The sequence below is a fragment of the Octopus sinensis genome, linkage group LG8, assembly GCF_006345805.1.
Source record: "Octopus sinensis linkage group LG8, ASM634580v1, whole genome shotgun sequence".
In the NCBI taxonomy this organism is placed as follows: Eukaryota; Metazoa; Mollusca; class Cephalopoda; order Octopoda; family Octopodidae; genus Octopus; species Octopus sinensis.
In genome coordinates, this window is record NC_043004.1 from 79,723,867 (window position 1) to 79,741,197 (window position 17,331).

General features: G+C 37.4%; 1 protein-coding gene across 1 annotated transcript in view; it reads right to left on the reverse strand.

The window, feature by feature from the left end:
• The window catches only part of LOC115214969 (myosin-VIIa), a 57,082-nt gene that overhangs the window by 16,719 nt on the left and 23,032 nt on the right, over nucleotides 1–17,331 (reverse strand). The window contains exons 8-16 of the mRNA XM_029784066.2: nucleotides 16,994–17,111; nucleotides 15,354–15,482; nucleotides 14,332–14,505; nucleotides 12,581–12,808; nucleotides 11,149–11,555; nucleotides 9,228–9,400; nucleotides 6,121–6,308; nucleotides 3,361–3,485; nucleotides 817–977 (exon numbers count right to left, since the gene is read on the reverse strand). Of these exons, the coding sequence (XP_029639926.2) occupies nucleotides 817–977; nucleotides 3,361–3,485; nucleotides 6,121–6,308; nucleotides 9,228–9,400; nucleotides 11,149–11,555; nucleotides 12,581–12,808; nucleotides 14,332–14,505; nucleotides 15,354–15,482; nucleotides 16,994–17,111 (1,703 nt within the window). The remainder of the gene's footprint in view (nucleotides 1–816; nucleotides 978–3,360; nucleotides 3,486–6,120; nucleotides 6,309–9,227; nucleotides 9,401–11,148; nucleotides 11,556–12,580; nucleotides 12,809–14,331; nucleotides 14,506–15,353; nucleotides 15,483–16,993; nucleotides 17,112–17,331) is intronic.

A 17,331-nucleotide genomic window follows, 5' to 3' on the forward strand; every position in this document is an offset into this window, starting at 1 on the left:
GATGTTGTGCAGGTGTGGCTGTGTGGTTGAGAAGACTGCTTCCCAACCATGCCATCTTGAGTTCAGTCTCACACTGCAGCAAATTGGGAAAGTGTCTTATGCTACAGCTCTGGGCCAACCGAAGCTTTGTGAATGGGTTGTGAGACAGAAACTAAAAAAAGCTTCTTGTCTATACAGGGGGACCCAAAAGTAGGTTTACAGTTATAATGTAGGCACTTTAAATTTCTTTTAAAACATTTTATTACATTTAAATTTCTATCTTACAAACTGAAAAGGGAGCTTGACAAAATTAGCTAAATTAGCATATAATAATGGTTTCATATTGCTTGCTGGATATCCTTCCAGTTGCATTGGTCAGATGGAATTTGTTGAGGCAGATTTTCTATAGCTGGATACCAGGAACATGCTGCCTAAGTAGACAAGGTACGCAGTGCCTACCTTGAATAAAATAGATCGATAGTAACATTTTCCTTTTATGGCAAAATATGCACCAAATGCAATAAAATTATGAAGGTTACTCTTGTTACTTTGCATAAAATACAAAAATTTGACTTTTTTTGTAGATTAGGTAGGCATAATTCCCCCCTGCCTTTCAATCTCAATATTTAAACTACACATAGGACTGCTGTAGTACATGTGCTGCGTACACTCCTACAACACCGTTTTCTTTACTTGCTATAAAGGCAGAAGTAAACCTGCCTACAACTCAGTCGCACACCTGTGTTTTGCTTATTTTTTGTGTGTTTTACTGCATAAAGATCACCAACTGTCTACCCTGGGTAATTACTGATGGCACATGCCTGGTTAAAAGGATATATAAGAAACATTCGCAAGCCTCCTGATTCAAATCTTCTTTACCAGCAATTTTCTTTAGGAGGGCTTGTTTAATTGGTTCTTTTGAGTAGCGCCACAAATCATCTTGTCGTTTTTTCTTGGCAGTTGAGATGGTTCTTGTCATTGTTCTCTTGGGAGGTGGTCTGAACAATAGAAAAAACCCAAAATTAATTACATTCTGGAATATTAGTGCTTTAATATCTCTCAGACTTACAAATCTTCAGTTTAACAACCACTTTTCTATGCTTCCATGAATCAAACAGAATTTTTTAAGGTGAATTTTGTACAGCTGGATGCCCCTTCCAGTCATGACCCTCACCTCTTTTCAAGCAAGGTAATATTACTCCATGGCTGGACATATTTTCTGGGAAGAACTGGAAATTAGGGACACACCTTATGCAATGATGACATTCATTTTTAATTAAGGTGTGATGCCAACACAACAACAACAACAACACACACACAAAGGAGTGTCTTTGAGTGTATGTCTACCAGGTCCACTAACAAGGATTCAGTCATCCTGAATCTATAGCAGAAGGCATTTGTCCAAGATACCATGAGGTGGAATTGAACCCAAAATGCCAGGGTTTGAGAGCAAACTTAACCACATAGCCATACCAGAGTTCATCATCATCATCGTTTAACGTCCGCTTTCCATGGGTTGGACGGTTCAACTGGGGTCTGGGGAGCCCAAAGGCTGCACCAGGCCAGTCAGATCTGGCAGTGTTTCTACAGCTGGATGTACTTCCTAACGCCAACCACTCCGAGAGTGTAGTGGGTGATTTTATGTGCCACCGACACAGGTGCCAGACGAGGCTGGCGAACGGCCATGCTCGGATGGTGATTTTATGTGCCACCGACACAGGTGCCAGACGAGGCTGGCAGACGGCCACGCTCGGATGGTGTTTTTATGTGCCACCGACACAGGTGCCAGACGAGGCTGGCAGACGGCCACGCTCGGATGGTGTTTTTATGTGCCACCGACACAGGTGCCAGACGAGGCTATTTTCACAAATTCAATTTAATTTTATTCACAATAACCCGACAGTCATGTTTGATATTACAAAGAGAATTTTGTCACAAATGTTCCATTTTCATGTGAAACTTGGAATTAAATACATTTTTACTCCTGTTAAACAAGACATAAGACTAATTTCTGTTAATTGGAATTTGGCATATTGTCCATAGAATTTATTCCACAGTTGAGACTGAAAGTGGCTGCAATAATAAGATTACAGACTCCAAACCAAGATTTTAGCTGTTTATAGTTCCTCATTGAGTCGAGGAACTGTGAGTCTAGGATGAAGGTTATCAGCCCGGAAATGACCCAGTCTGGCTCATAGTAAATGCTCAGGGCAGGAATAGCTTGTGTCTCTATGAGAGGGTAACACAATGAAATTCAGGATGGTTTTGTTAACATGTGGGCAACAGTTTGAAAAGGTATGACTTCTGGCTGTTTGATTAGTCTTAAAATACATTCTACAACTAATGGTACACCTATGAGATGTGTATCAACAGAGACAAGATTTAAGGTTTTAAATGATGCATGATGGACTTAGAAAGTCCATCATGATAATTGCAGTAATATCAACCAATCAAAGCTTTTGGTAGATGAAGATGATGATGTAGCTAGGAGTAGAATTTGCTTTTAAATCCATTTGATGATGGTAGTGGTCATTAAAAAAAAAAAAAAATTATTAGTGATCTTTAACGATACAGATGCAGCTCAGTTGGCAAGACTTAGAAGTGCTCTGTGTCTTTGAAAATAGAAAGAATATGGTAATGTTGATTATGAAATTAGAAGATTAGAGCTGAAGGAAAGTATTTTAGTAAATAGTAAGACAAACATATGACTAGAAATAGGAGGGAGTGGGAAAGAAAGAAAGAGGGAGAGTTTATAGAGATATATGAATTGGAAACAGCCCCATGCAGGTATCATCATTACCATTTAACCCTTTTGATACCAACCTGGCTGAAAGCACCTCTGGCTCTCAAGTACAAATGTCTTGTTTTCAAAAGTTCTCAATTAAAATCTTCCACCAAATCTTAGTCACAATTTATGTTCTTAAAACACTAGCTTAATGATAACTAAGTTAGTTTACTAAATTCTTTGTTATATTTAAGATTAATTGAAAGAAGCACTGAGCATCTCAAAATGAATTTGGTAATAAAAGGGTTAACATCTGTTTTCCATGCTGGCATGGGTTGGATGGTTTGACAAGATCTAATAAGCTAGAGAACCATGCCAAGCTCCAGTGTCTGCTTTGGTATGGTTTTTACTGCTTATTAACACCAACCACATTATAGAGTGTACTGAGTGTTTTTTAAATGGCACCGGCACCAGTGAGGTCACTGAGTAACTTGTAGAACAGGACCCCTTGACTAAAGTGGGTGGGACAAAGTGGTATTGAATGGTGTGACTTTGTGTCTGGTGATGAGAGGTTAAAGCATGATAGAAGGACAAGAACAAGTGTCTTACTGTTTGAGGGGATAGGCATTTTACATTTCTAATACATTAATGCTTACCTGAAGTGATCGTACGAGAAAGTTTCAAGTGTGTGTGGCTTCTCTCTCTGTTCTGATATGGAAGAAGTTTCACTTGGTGTTGATGTATCCCGGGTGGTATATTCTGCACCACGTGTGAACAAAGTCTGAGGCAAAATAGAAATAAAAACAGCTGATCAGCCGGGAACTATTTGCAGCCAAACAGATGCAAAACCAAAACTTAATGGGACAAATATAAGAGAAATAACTACAATGTGTTTATCAAAGGAAAATCTCAAAGAGAATTTGAGAAGCCACGTAATTAAGAGGTTTTTATGTACAAGAGTTAACAAGCAGGATTGTGAAAAGCCTTCAGTGTATGGAACAAAAGAGATAGAAATTAATTAGTCATTATTTGACAATGCACATAATCAATATGACATCTCGTTAATATATTCATTATGAAGTATATCAACTATTTATTATATAAATATATTAATTATAAAAAGAATGCAGCTTGGAGAAAAGACAGAGTGAACGACTTTGGAAAAGGTTTCAAGACGCAAAGAAAACTAGAAAAAAATAAAGAAGTAAATAAGTGGAAACTGAACCAGTGTGTTAAATAATAAGGCACAAAAACAGAATGACCCACCCCAGACACAACAAAATTAATTATTATTTTCATCTAGTTTCATCTAACGAGCTGTGGCCATGCTGGGGCACCACCATTTATATTTATATTTTATCTTTTACTTGTTTCAGTCATTGGACTGTGACCATGCTGGGGCACTGCCTTAAAGGATTTTAGTCAAAATCAACTCCAGGACTTTTTTTTTTCAAGCCTAGTACTTATTCTATTGGTCTCTTTAGCTGAACTGCTAAGTTATGAGGATGTAAACACACCCACACCAGCAACGACTTATGCTATTAATATACATTGCACATTTCAAGGCAGAGTGCTGGCAGGATTGTTAGCAACGTGGGTAAAATGCTGAGTGGCCTTTCATTCATCTTTATGTTCTGAGTTCAAATTTTGCTGAGGCTGGCTTTGCTTTTCATCCTTTTAGGATTGATGAAATAAGCACAAATTGAACACTGGAGGTCAATGCAATTGACTTGGCCCCTCCTCTTAAATTCAAACCAATATACATTGTATATTTACAATGAGCATGTATTTAATGCACACTGCAAACTGGTGGTTCTTGTCTTTGAGATTGCCATTGTTTGTCTTTTATATATATATATATATAAGATCCAAGTATTGAGGTGTAGGAATAAAGTTAGCTTCAAGCAATCTCTAATAAATATAAAGAACAATTTTTAGGGACAATAGTGGTTTATAGAGATGGAAGATTGTGGATTTGTCTCCTATTGAAGTACGATAAATTGAAAAAGGTCCTTTTTATGTTTCACGATAAGTGGCCAGGGTTGCCGGGTGTACAAATAAGAATACAAGAGTAAAGGAATGGAGTAGATAAAATCCAGGTTACTTATGTTTCATAGCGAGTGGAACCTCAGAAGTGGTAAATATCCAAGCGAGGTGTATACCGTGGGATACACTTCAGGCCAAGGATATCTTGATTAAATGAAAGTTTACATTGTTGCAAGGAGGCCTGGAGAGTAGCCTGTGGATCACACCTCACTTGGATACTTACCACTTTGAAGGTTCCACTCGCTATGAAACATGTAGCTCAGATCTTATCTCCTTAATTTCTTAACTCTTAGCCCAGATCTTATCTCCTCAATTCCTTAACACAGTTACTTATGAGAATTTCACCTACCAAATTATTTTATTTGCTAAATAAAATTCGAAAATAGGTAAAAGTTTTTATTTTTCATTCCCTTCGAAATTGCTCTTAACCCTTTAGTGTTTGCATTATTCTGCCAAAATTAATGCTTTTTCATCCACTTTGTTTTGAACTAATCAAGCATTATCTTGTAACTATGAGAATTTGATGAGGTAGCTGTTAATTTTTAAAATGATATTGTAGGGTTGGTGTGAGAGACCAGATCTGGCCAATTTGAACATAAAACAGGCAGAATACTTTTGGCCGGATATGGCCAGTTTAAATGCTAAAGGGTTAAATGTGGTTTTGGTCGTTTTGACTGCTTCTTCTAGCGTGTAAAACCATCTGTTAAAAGTAGTTTCTCTTGTGTTTAAATGTACACTATTTATATTGAGAATATATATATATATATATACCTGATAGATGTTCTAAAGTCCATAGTTTTACAATATGTATTATAGGCTTTTTGAATATAATATCAAAAGATTAAAATTCTGTTGTGTCTGGGGAGAGTCATTTTCTTTTTGTGCCTTATAATATAACAGACTCACCGGTAAAATTTCCACTTTTTTCTTATTTTTATTTTCCTAAAATTTTCGTTGCGTCTTGCAACCTTTTCAATAGTTTTGACTCTGTCCGTTATTTACACTGCGTTCCCTTTTGTTTGTTTCTGCACATGTGTGTGGGTCAGTGTGTGTGTGTGTGTTCCTATACATGCATGAATGTACGTATGTATGTGTGTGTGTTTTTGCATGTGTATGTATGTATATATGTGTGTGTATGCATATGTATATATGTATGTATGTGTGTGCATCTGTAATCGTTTATTATCAATCATTTGAAATGCCATTAGTTTGTGAATGTTTCTTGACAAAATATTTCTGAGAATAAAGAAAAGATGTATACACTGTAAAATGTTCCAGATTTTATGAAAGAACAATCAGTTCTACACTTCTACGAGAGCAGTAATATAAAATTAAAGAAATAAATTTTAAATATAGAGCGATTGACTTACAACAATTTCATCTGATGGTTTGGTAATTGTAGGAAGAACATAGACACATTCTGCTGGGAAATCTCCAGAACGTTTTGTTCTCTGACACTGACCATATGACCAGCCAGAATTGAGCACTTGTTCACCAGTTTGTTGGTCCAAATTTATAAGATCTCCTTTTTGGAATGACAGGAAGGAACTACTATCACCTGAAAGAAATTATCCATAAAACATCAATTTAGAAATGGTGGGTCTAAGAGAGACAACTAGGTGCATGAGTTGCCAAGAGTATTGGCAATGCTAGACTCAAATGCTTTCAATGGGGCCTCACTCACTTTGTTGACCTGTGGTTGAGTTTATTGCATTTTGTGGCATGGTAGATACCACACAGTGGATGATGCAGCCGAAGTTTGGAAATGTTTTACATACTTTTTTATACTTACCATAAAAAGTTTTATGGCAGAATGTTAACCCATCGGGCGAAATGTCTGTCTTTACGTTCTGAGTTCAAATTCTGCTGAGGTCGATTTTGCCTTTATAGGCATAGGAACGGCTGTGTAGTAAGTAACTTGCTTATGAACCACATGGTTGTGGGTTCAGTCCCACTGCGTGGCACCTTGGGCAAGTGTCTTCTACTATAGCCTCGGGCCGACCAAAGCCTTGTGAGTGGATTTGGTAAACAGAAACTGAGAGAAGCCTGTCGTATATATGTGTGTGTGTGTGTGTGTGTATATATATATATATATATACTAGCAGTAATACCTGTCGTTCATCGGATAATTACTTTTACTCTTTCTCAGGAGTCACATTCAAAGTATTATTATATATATAATAGATTTCTCAACGGGGGTTTCAGGGAGTTGCTGGTAATGCATCGTGATGATCAAAAATCCCGCCTGCTAAAATTTGGTTAAAGTGATTCAAACTGCAGACTCAACGCAAAATGGTCACATTTAATTCAAAGCGTTAAAAATGTTACGAAAACAATTGGTATGTGTTCAAAAAGTCCAAACAATTAATACGGAAAAACCCTCCAGTCTACATCCCGAAATTTCATTTCTTTGCTGAATTTCTACAATGTTTACGGCGATTCGTTTTTATATCTTGATTTTTTATTTTTCATGCAATTTACGCATGGTGAACACAGTTCACATCAAACAGCTGACTGAGTAAAGTTCACTATTCAATGCATGGAATAAGGCCTAAACAAACACATTATCGATTTTTGCACTTGCGAGATGAATTTCGAGACAGAAATAGCGCAGTTCAATTTTCATTCGCCTAAACTTTAAGTGACCCATTTTTGGTGGTTCTACGATTTGTTGGCTAGGAGGAGATGTGCCAGAAAGTTAAACACACAGATACACACAGAGATACACACACAGACACACAAGTTGAGTTTTATATATATAGATGTATATATGTGCTGGTGGCACGTAAAAAGCACCCACTACACTCACGGAGTGGTTGGCGTTAGGAAGGGCATCCAGCTGTAGAAACACTGCCAAATCAAACTGGAGCCTGGTGCAGCCTCCTGGCTTCCCAGACCCGGTTGAACCGTCCAACCCATGCTAGCATGGAAAACGGACGTTAAACGATGATGATAATGATATATATATATATTTATGTGTGTGTATATGTTTGTGTGGCTGTGTTTGTCCCCCACCAATATTGCCTGGCAACCAATGCTGGTGTGTGTACGTCCCTGTAACTAAGTGGTTTCGCAAAAGAGACCAATAGAATAAGTTCTAGGCTTATAAAAAATAAGCCCTGGGTTCGATTTGCTCGACTAAAGGCAGTGCTCCAGCATGGCCACAGTCAAATGACTGAAACAAGTAAAAGAGTAAGAGAGTACCAAAGCTCTGTCTCCATGATTGGGCTGACACTAAATGCTTGTTATCAGACAAAATTGGCAGGTGAACCAGCAGAGGGCCCATAGCCTTGTTGATCAAAATCACCAAACAGCTCTGACTTAGCTAGTGGCCTGTTGTTGAGAATTAACGTAGTACACAATGCCATGCTTTTTACCTTAATGGTCCAACAATTCTAATCTAGCACAGTGCATGGTAATCTCCAAGGTATCTTTTTCTCACAACATGATGTATCGTCCATGCGATAATATTTGTTATTTGTTTTTTAATAAGTACCGTCTTCTTTTCCTCTTGTAAGGGTTCGAATCTACCCTCCACATATCAAGACAAGACTCTGAAGTAGTGCTGCCAGTTTTGTCACCATAACAACTCAACCATCAAACAATTACGGCTGGTTTGTGTAAATACCAGTAGCAGATCATTTCTAGATGCGACTGGATATCATGTGATTGACTAAACTGTCAGAAGTTGTACATTGCTAGTCACAATGCACTTCACATTGATTTAGCTTTCAAATGGTACTACTCCACTGGCAAGGCAAGCAGGCCAACATTCCTCCAAAATGGAAGGTTATTCCATTGCAGGGTGAATCCTTTACAGCTGAGTGAACTGGAGCAATGCGAAATAACGTATTTTGCTCAAGAACTCAATGCACTGCTTGGTCCAGGAAATGAACCTACAATCTAGCGATTGGGAGTGCAACACTAACTACTAGGTCATGCACTTTATAACAGTAGGCCATGCCTTTTATAACAATAGGTCATGATCCTTATAACAATAGGGCATCCGCCTTATAACAATAGGCCATGCACCTTCTAACAATAGGCCACACACCTTATAACAATAGATCATCTGCCTTATAATAGGTCATGTGCATTATAACAATAGGCCACATGCCTAATAACAATAGGTCATCCTCCTTATAATGACAGGCTATGTACCTTATAACAAGAGGTTATCCGCCTTATAACATTATAACTGCACAAGTTCCATGGGGTTCACAGATAACAGGTGGGCCTGTGCAGCAGCCAAGTAGTACCTAAGAAATCAAAAAAGGCCACTTAGAAGGCTTCCAAGATGAATTGGTAAAACAATTTGGACCTGGATGGAAAAGCCTGTTGCAATGAAGAAAAAATTGGAAGCACACAGTGACCAGCGTTGTATAACAACATCTGATAGTCTGATCAATACACCGATACTGTGAATGTAACAAGCAGGAATAAAAGAATTATTTGACATTGGTAACCTGTTACTCACCAGGAGGAGGGCTGTAGTCATGAATGGCAATGACAAAACGTGACCGTTTTCTCAAGCCTTCCAGGAATGTAACAATTAAGTCTTTGATATCCTCTGAGTTTGGAGATGTAAATGTATACTCTTCTCCTTTAATGGTTGCCAAAGTAAAACTCTGTCCATGAAGTTTCCGAGTACTAGAAATAAAATATGAAATAACAACATTAACAAAATATTATTAAAACAAGTAGAAAACAATAATTACAATCATAAAATCTACAAATGGCACTGGTATGGCTGTGTGGTAAGAAGCTTGCTTCTCAACCTCATGGTTCCAAGTTCAGTCCCATTGTGGGGCACCTTGGGTTAGTGTCTTCTATCATAGCCTCTGGCCAATCAAAGCCTTGTGAGTGGATTTGGTTGACAGAAACTGAAAGAAGCCCAATGTGTGTGTGTGTGTGTGTGTGTTTAACCCCCACCACCATTTAATAACTGGTGTTGGTGTGTTTACATCCCTGTGACTTGGTGTTTCAGCAGAAGAGACCAACAGAACAAGTACCAGGTGAGCTGGCAGAATCGTTAGCATGCTGGGTGAAATGCTTAGCGGTATTTTGCCTGCCGCTACGTTCTGAGTTCAAATTCCGCTGAGGTTGACTTTGCCTTTCATCCTTTTGGGGTCGATTAAATAAGTACCAGTTACACACTGGGGTTGATATAATCGACTTAATCCGTTTGTCTGTCCTTGTTTGTCCCCTCTGTGTCTAACCTCTTGTGGGCAGTAAAGAAATAAGAACAAGTACCAGGCTTAAAGTACTGAGGTTAATTAATTTAACTAAAATTTAAGGCAGTGCTCCAGCATGGCTGTAGTCTAATGACCGAAACAAGTAAAAGGTAAAAGAGAAATGATATAGTAATATGGTAAGATTCCTTGTTATTCTGGTTTTGTTATCATCTTAAGACATTCTGGCAGATTTAAACTTAAATATGTTGATCACTCTTGTTTTCTGACTCTGAGACTCAGCACTGTTTTGACCTTATTGTGTCTCTCCTCAGTAAAAGTAATTCTCTAGATCAGTGCTTTTCAATCTTTTTGCTGGAGCGGAACCCCAAGGAAGCATTCCACTGGCTCGAGGACCTCCTGTGCAATAATTTAATAGTCTTATGTACACATATCTGCACAGGAGAATTAAAAATTACTGCTGATTTTAGCAGTTTTGTAACTTCTTGCAGAACCCCTGGACTGTACTGGCGGAACCCTGGTTGAAAACCACTGCTCTAGATCAATGAAACTAACAAGAGTGTTGACTCTTGTTTACAGAAATCTGTGAACAAATTATTTGCTAATGCATTACTATTCATTCTCGATAAGTTTCAGGCAGATTTGAATGTGAATATCTGACCGTTGTTTGTTTTTCATCCTCAGAGAACATCTCCTCTCTTCAGACAAATTGTGAATCGTATGTGTCATGAACGCACAACATCTAAAAAGAGAATATGTTCTCTGATGATGAAAAACATCAGCAATCAGATATTCATGCCTGAATTTGACAAATGATAGTAAAGAAGCATAGCTTAGTGGTTGCGGTAACTAGCTCATGGTCATAAGGTCAGGAGTTCAATTCCCAGTGGTGCATTGTATCCTTGAGCAAGACACTTCATTTCATGTTACTCCAGTCCACTCAGCTGGTAAAAATGAGTTGAACCAGTAATTCAAAGGGGTCCTGCTTTGTCACAGTCTGTGTCATGTTGAGTCTCCCTGAGAACTACCTTAAAAAGTACGCATGTTTGTGGAGTGCTCAACCACTTGTATGTTAATTTCACGAGCAGGCTGTTCCTTTGATCAAATCAACCGGAACCATTGTCGTCATAACCAATGAAGTACCAGTTTGACAAATAATACCAAATAATAAATAAAAATAATAAAAGAGAGAACCAGTGAACTTACCGACTACTGGAAACCGAAGTAATTTCTGGAAAAGAAAGTTCCAGAAGAACTTGTTCTTGGTCATCAACAATATATACGCCAGTCCAATTGACAGCGATGATCACATCATTTTTCGGTAGACTTGGTCCTGCAAATTTATAAGCTTCATAGAATCGTGAAAAGAGGAGAGGCCACCTGTATTTGGCATAGCGAACGATGTCTTCTTTGACTTTTACGGGTTTCAGGTTGTTGAAATAGGAAGATTTTAGCTTAGTTAGGACGAGGTTTATCCAGTTTGGAAGACCTTTGCTAGTGATCCGATTCTCCGGAATGTAAGTGTTTAAGAGAGTTTGTAGGCGCTCATTGTTGAGATCAGTGCCGTAACCAACAAAATACTGTTGGGCTGCTATCATCGCTAAGTCATCATCCTAAAGAAATTAACAAAGAATAATATGTCTGTGAGCAATTCATTATTTACTGAGATTTTTCAAAATAGCAAAGTAGTAGTAGTAGTAGTGGTAGTGGTGGTGGTGGTGGATGAAAGGATGAAAGGCAAAGTCGACCTCAGCGGAATTTGAACTCAGAACTTAAAGACAGACGAAATACCGCTAAGCATTTTGCCTGGCATGCTACCAATTCCACCAGCTCGCCACCCTCAAGAAATTAATAAAATAACAACAAAGCTATTGTCATCATTGATCTGGTATTTGGGACATAAATTAGCATGAGACTGTGATGGAAGGTTTTAATTCAGACCACTTTAACTCTTTTGTTACCATACTTCTGTCGAAGTACACTGCCTTAATTAATGGTGAAAATGAGTATTTAGCAAAATAACTGTCACTATTAAACTGTCCAGAACATAAATTAAGGACACAACAGAAAGTCTTTGTGAAATTGAGTGACATAGCTTCCAGAAGGCATGATGTCCACTAATTAAAATTAAGAAAAATTGGAACATAAATTAACATAAACTTTTGAATGAAAGTTTTAATTTTGATCACTTGAAAATAGAAAATTAGCATCATAGATACAAAGGTGATCACAGGTAGGTTGGTATTAAATCTTAATATACTTAGAATATGTGAGAAATCAAAAGGATGTACATCAATTAACCCTTTAGTGTTCGCATTATTCTGCCAAAATTAATGCTTCTTCATCTACATTGTTTTGAACTAATCATGCATTTTCTTGTAGCTATGAGATTTTGATGAGGTAGCTGTTAGTTTTTAAAACGATATTGTAGGGTTGGTGTAAGAGACCAGATCTAGCCAGTTTGAACATAAAACAGGTAGAATATTTTTGGCCAGATATGGCCAGTTTAAATACTAAAGGGTTAAACAGCCATATTAATATTTCTTTTTTGAACAGGATAGACAAAATGTTCGGAAAAGCAAGTTGGAGCATTTAACAAAAAAGGACTGTGATGAGGATTGTATAAAGTATCACTTACTTTCTCACAGCGGTACTCCCCAAACTGGATTCCACGGACAACTTGCTGATAAATCAGATGGGTTGCAACTGCATCTTCTGTTGGGTCATGCCAAGGGGCAAAGATTTCTTTCCTGAAAAACAGTCTCCAAGGTGCGTTACGTTCTTGCGCTCCTTGTTCTTTTGCATATTGTTCACATTGAGATATAGCATCCATGACATGATCACTTCCACTTCCAAGAGAAGATACCTGGATGAAGGGAAGAAAAAATAAGAGGATGGAGGAAAACAATTCATACAGCTACACATCTGCAACATACATATGAAAGCAAGAAATCTGTTTAGCTCTGGCCCCTTCTTCCATATTTTTATCCCTCATCTCCTAGCATAAAGTTGCCTCCATGGGGTATGTAGCCCTGCAAACAATGGCCTCACTATTGCAGGTGGCATAAGAAAAGCACCCAATACATGTAAAGAGATTGGCATTAGGAAAGGCATCCAGCCATAGAAACCATACCAAAGCAGATCCTGGGGCATAATGCAGTCCTTAGGCCTATTGAATCTAATTAAACTATCCAAAATATGTCAACATGGAACATGTACATTAAATTATATATATATATATAATTAGTAGTGTAATATATGGATTCATGGTGGCTATCACACAAAGCTCCTCTAGCAGACCCAGCTAACAGACCACAAAGTAATCCAATATAATGCAGACTTTCATGCTACTGAAATCCAGAATATATTGACTGCAGTCAAATAATTTTTCCATTATTTTCCATGTAGTACCTTCTTTCATTTCATATCATCGTTTATCCTCTGCAATATTTTGTTTTGCTTGGAATCATCAATAAAATGATCCACATAACACAGTTCCGGTGGCACACTCTTTTTTCTTTTCTTTCTGGTTAAATGACTGAATCATTTTCCATCTACGAAATCCATTGAAAAGGTTTTGGTCAGCCAGGAACTGTAGCAAAAAACACTTGTCCGATGTGCTTGGCATTGAGATGAAACTCCAAACCACAAAGATGGAAAGTGAACTAATTAACACAATTCAGCAATCAAATACAATTAATAAATGCCAAAGGAGTTAATTAGATTTGATTGTTCATCATCATCATCGTTTAACATCTGCTTTCCATGCTGGCATGGATTGGATGGTTCGACTGGGGTCTGGGAAGCCAGGAGGCTGCACCAGGCTCCAATCTGATCTGGCAGTGTTTCTACAGCTGGATGGCCTTCCTAATGCCATCCACTCCAAGAGTATAGTGGGTGCTTTTTGCATGCCAGAGAGGGCTGGCATTGGCCATGTCCGGATGGTGCTTTTTATGTGCCACTGGCATGGGGAAAGAAAACCATACTTTATAGGAATAGGAACTTTTTATTTTTTGATTTTTTTGGGGCCTTGAAGAGGTTTTAGTTGAATGAAATGACCCCAATACTTAATTTTTTTACAAGGTTGGTTTGTTTAGAAGGATGGGAAGAAACCAACACTGCTCATCAGGTAGTGGGGGGGGGACAAACACAAAGACACACACACACATATATATACAATGGGCTTCTTTCAGTTTCCATCTACCAAATCCACTCACAAGGCTTTGGTCAACCTGGAGCTATAGAAGAACACATATTGCCAAAGATGGCACACTGTGGAACTGAACCCAGAACCTTGTGGTTGGGAAGTAAACTTCTTATCACACAGTCACACTTGCACCTGGAAATTGAATATTTTTCACAAAGCAATCTCGTTAAGAACCAACTTACCTTATCATACAAAGCAATGTAGAGAGAGAAACCAAACTGATCTTGAAGGTCAACCTTTTCTGACAACTGTTGACAGAGTTCTTGAGCAGTGGTGGCAGAGTCTGCAAGCAGGGTTTTTGATGTTCCATCCATGAATGTTATTGGTAACAACAAAGGTTTCTTGGATTTTGTAGACTATTAAGGCATACAAAAAAAAAAAAGAAAAGGAAAACAAAAACAGAAGTTATATTCCATAGAAATAATTTTGAATTCAACTTAATGAGAAAAAATATATAATTATTTAGATTAGGGCTTTTGCTATTCAATCTATAAATGTAATAGGGGCCAAGGGTTCCTGGGATTTTTAGGAGAAATTATTTAAATTTTATAGAAATAATGTGGTTTTCATTTATTACTTCAACTTAATGAGAAAATTAATTAAATTATAGGAATACCTCAACTTATATAATTTTGAGTTACATCTTTCTGACTTTGTGGTGTTAATTTTTTTAAAGAAATTAATGGAAAGAATAAACTTCAACTTCAGCTGGTTTATCTGACTTTAGGTTGGTCTCAGCAAACGTTTATGAAAACATAAGGATTAGAAAAAAACAACCTAAAACCAATATTTTTTATTGTTTACTTGTTTCAGTCATTTTTGACTGCAGCCATGCTGAGGAATCGTCTTGAAGGGTTTCTGTAGAACAAATTGACACCGGGATTTATTTTTTATAACCAGGTACTTATTGTATCAGTCTCTTTTGCCGAATTGCTAAGTAACGGGGATATAAACACACCGACACCAGTTGTTGAGCAATTTTTGGGGGCAAACACAGACACAAAGGCATACACACATACACACCCATATGATGGGCTTCTTTCAGTTTCCATCTACCAAATCCACACACAAGTCTTTGATCATCCCAAGGCTACAGTAGAAGACACTTGCCCAATTTGCCATGCAATGGGAGTGAACCCGGGACCAAGTTTCTTACCACACACCCATGCCTACACCTGCGAAAATATCTGCAATAGCTTCTTACTTGTAACTCCAGCCAACTAGGTGGTTGGTTGCGTGTACCATTGCTGAATGTTCTCCAGAGACGTTCCCCACAATAGGGAGCATAACCAGCTGGGCCCTCGGCAATAAAGGACCGCAAATAATTTATGAACTGAAAAGAAAAACAATCAAACAGCATATTATTTATTTTGAAATTATGCAAAATGTAAAGAAGGAAAAATAATTAAATGCTAATAAGCTAATTTCATTAGTAAATCTAGTAAATGAAAGTAAAATTTTTTTATAAAATGCTATTAGGACATTACAAGAATCTATTGCAGACTAAGAATGGAACCAGGCTGGTTGACAGGATTTGAGGATTCCAGCCAGCTATACCTATCACGTAGCCTGGTAGTCAGAGTATGGCACTCATGATCATAGGTTCATAGGTTCAATTCTCAAAACACTTTATTTCACACTGTCCCAGTCCACTCAGCTGTAAATGGAAACCCTGCTTGTCTATCCAGGCATTGTTTGAAAGCTAAAACAATGTAAAGCACATTGTGATCAGCGTGGTATAACAACATCAGATAGCCTGGTCAATCACATGACAGCCATCACTTAGCATATGACCATTCTTTTATTTTATTTGTTTCACTCATTTGACTGCAGCCATGCTGGAGCACCACCTTTAGTCGAACAAAATCAACCCAAGGACTTATTCTTTGTAAGCCTAGTACTTATTCTATCGGTCTATTTTGCTGAACTGCTAAGTTACAGGGACATAAACACATCAGCATCGGTTGTCAAGCGATGGTGTTGGAGGACAAACAGAAGCATATACATATATATATATATATATATATACACACAATGGGCTTCTTTCAGTTTCTGTCCACCAAATCCACTCACAAGGCTTTGGTCGGTCCGAAGCTATTGTAAAAGATACTTGCCCAAAGTGCCACACAGTGGGACTGAACCTGGGACCATGTGATTGGTAAGCTAGTTACTTACCACACAGCGTCTCCTGAGCCTATTAATTAAAAGTTCATTTATTTATGTAAAAAATAATATCTCTACCTCTTTAGCTATTGAATAATGTTTCATTCAAAAGTGATTAATAGTATTATATTCAACCGAAAGTAATTCTATACCCTAAAGGAAAATAAATTTTATTGTCCTTGGTTTGAATTTTTAATTAGCTTTTTGTTATTTATTGGCTGTTGGGAGATGAAAATCTTGGAAGAAAGTTAACTATGGAAAGAAATCATTCTTTATTAGATCACAAAAAGTAACAGCAATACCATAATAAATCAACATTATCCTTGACACATGTATTAATGTGGATTAAAAGAAGACCACAGTATCATTGTTACATGTATAAATACATGTATTTGGGAGATACTGTTTTTCATAAAAAGAGGGACAAACATGTTTTAAGTATGACTTCCAGAAGCCATGTCCAGTAATTATGTTCAAGGAACTCTATTGCAGATACCCACAAATAAAATTGTCAGTATCTCCACTCTCTCTGTTTGTCCTTGCTACGACACATTCTCTATTGCTCTGTATTTTGTTGTAACACTAACAAGTCATTCAGTGAGTTGAATGACAAAACTGCTAAAAAATATTATTTAAAAAAATTTTTTAAATTCAGAAAAAGCTGTAACACAAAATGTTTACCTTATTTGATGGAGCAAAACAGCCAACACATAGCGACAGTAAAATCCATCCTCTCGCCTGACTGCTTTTTGAAGGGTTCTGTGATAATTGTTTACACATTTGGCAGTATATCTCATCTCTGAAATAGAGGAACGAATAAATGAACACACGAATGAATGTATGTACATGCATGCATGTATGTACGTATGTATATCTATGTATGTGTGTGTATGTAATTATGATGGGAGCATTCCTTAGAAGTGAATTGTAAGATTCACATGTACTCTTTGAATGTATTCTGGAAACGATTGCTGGAATATTTTATTTCCTTTAAATATGGTACCAAAAACTCTTTTTAA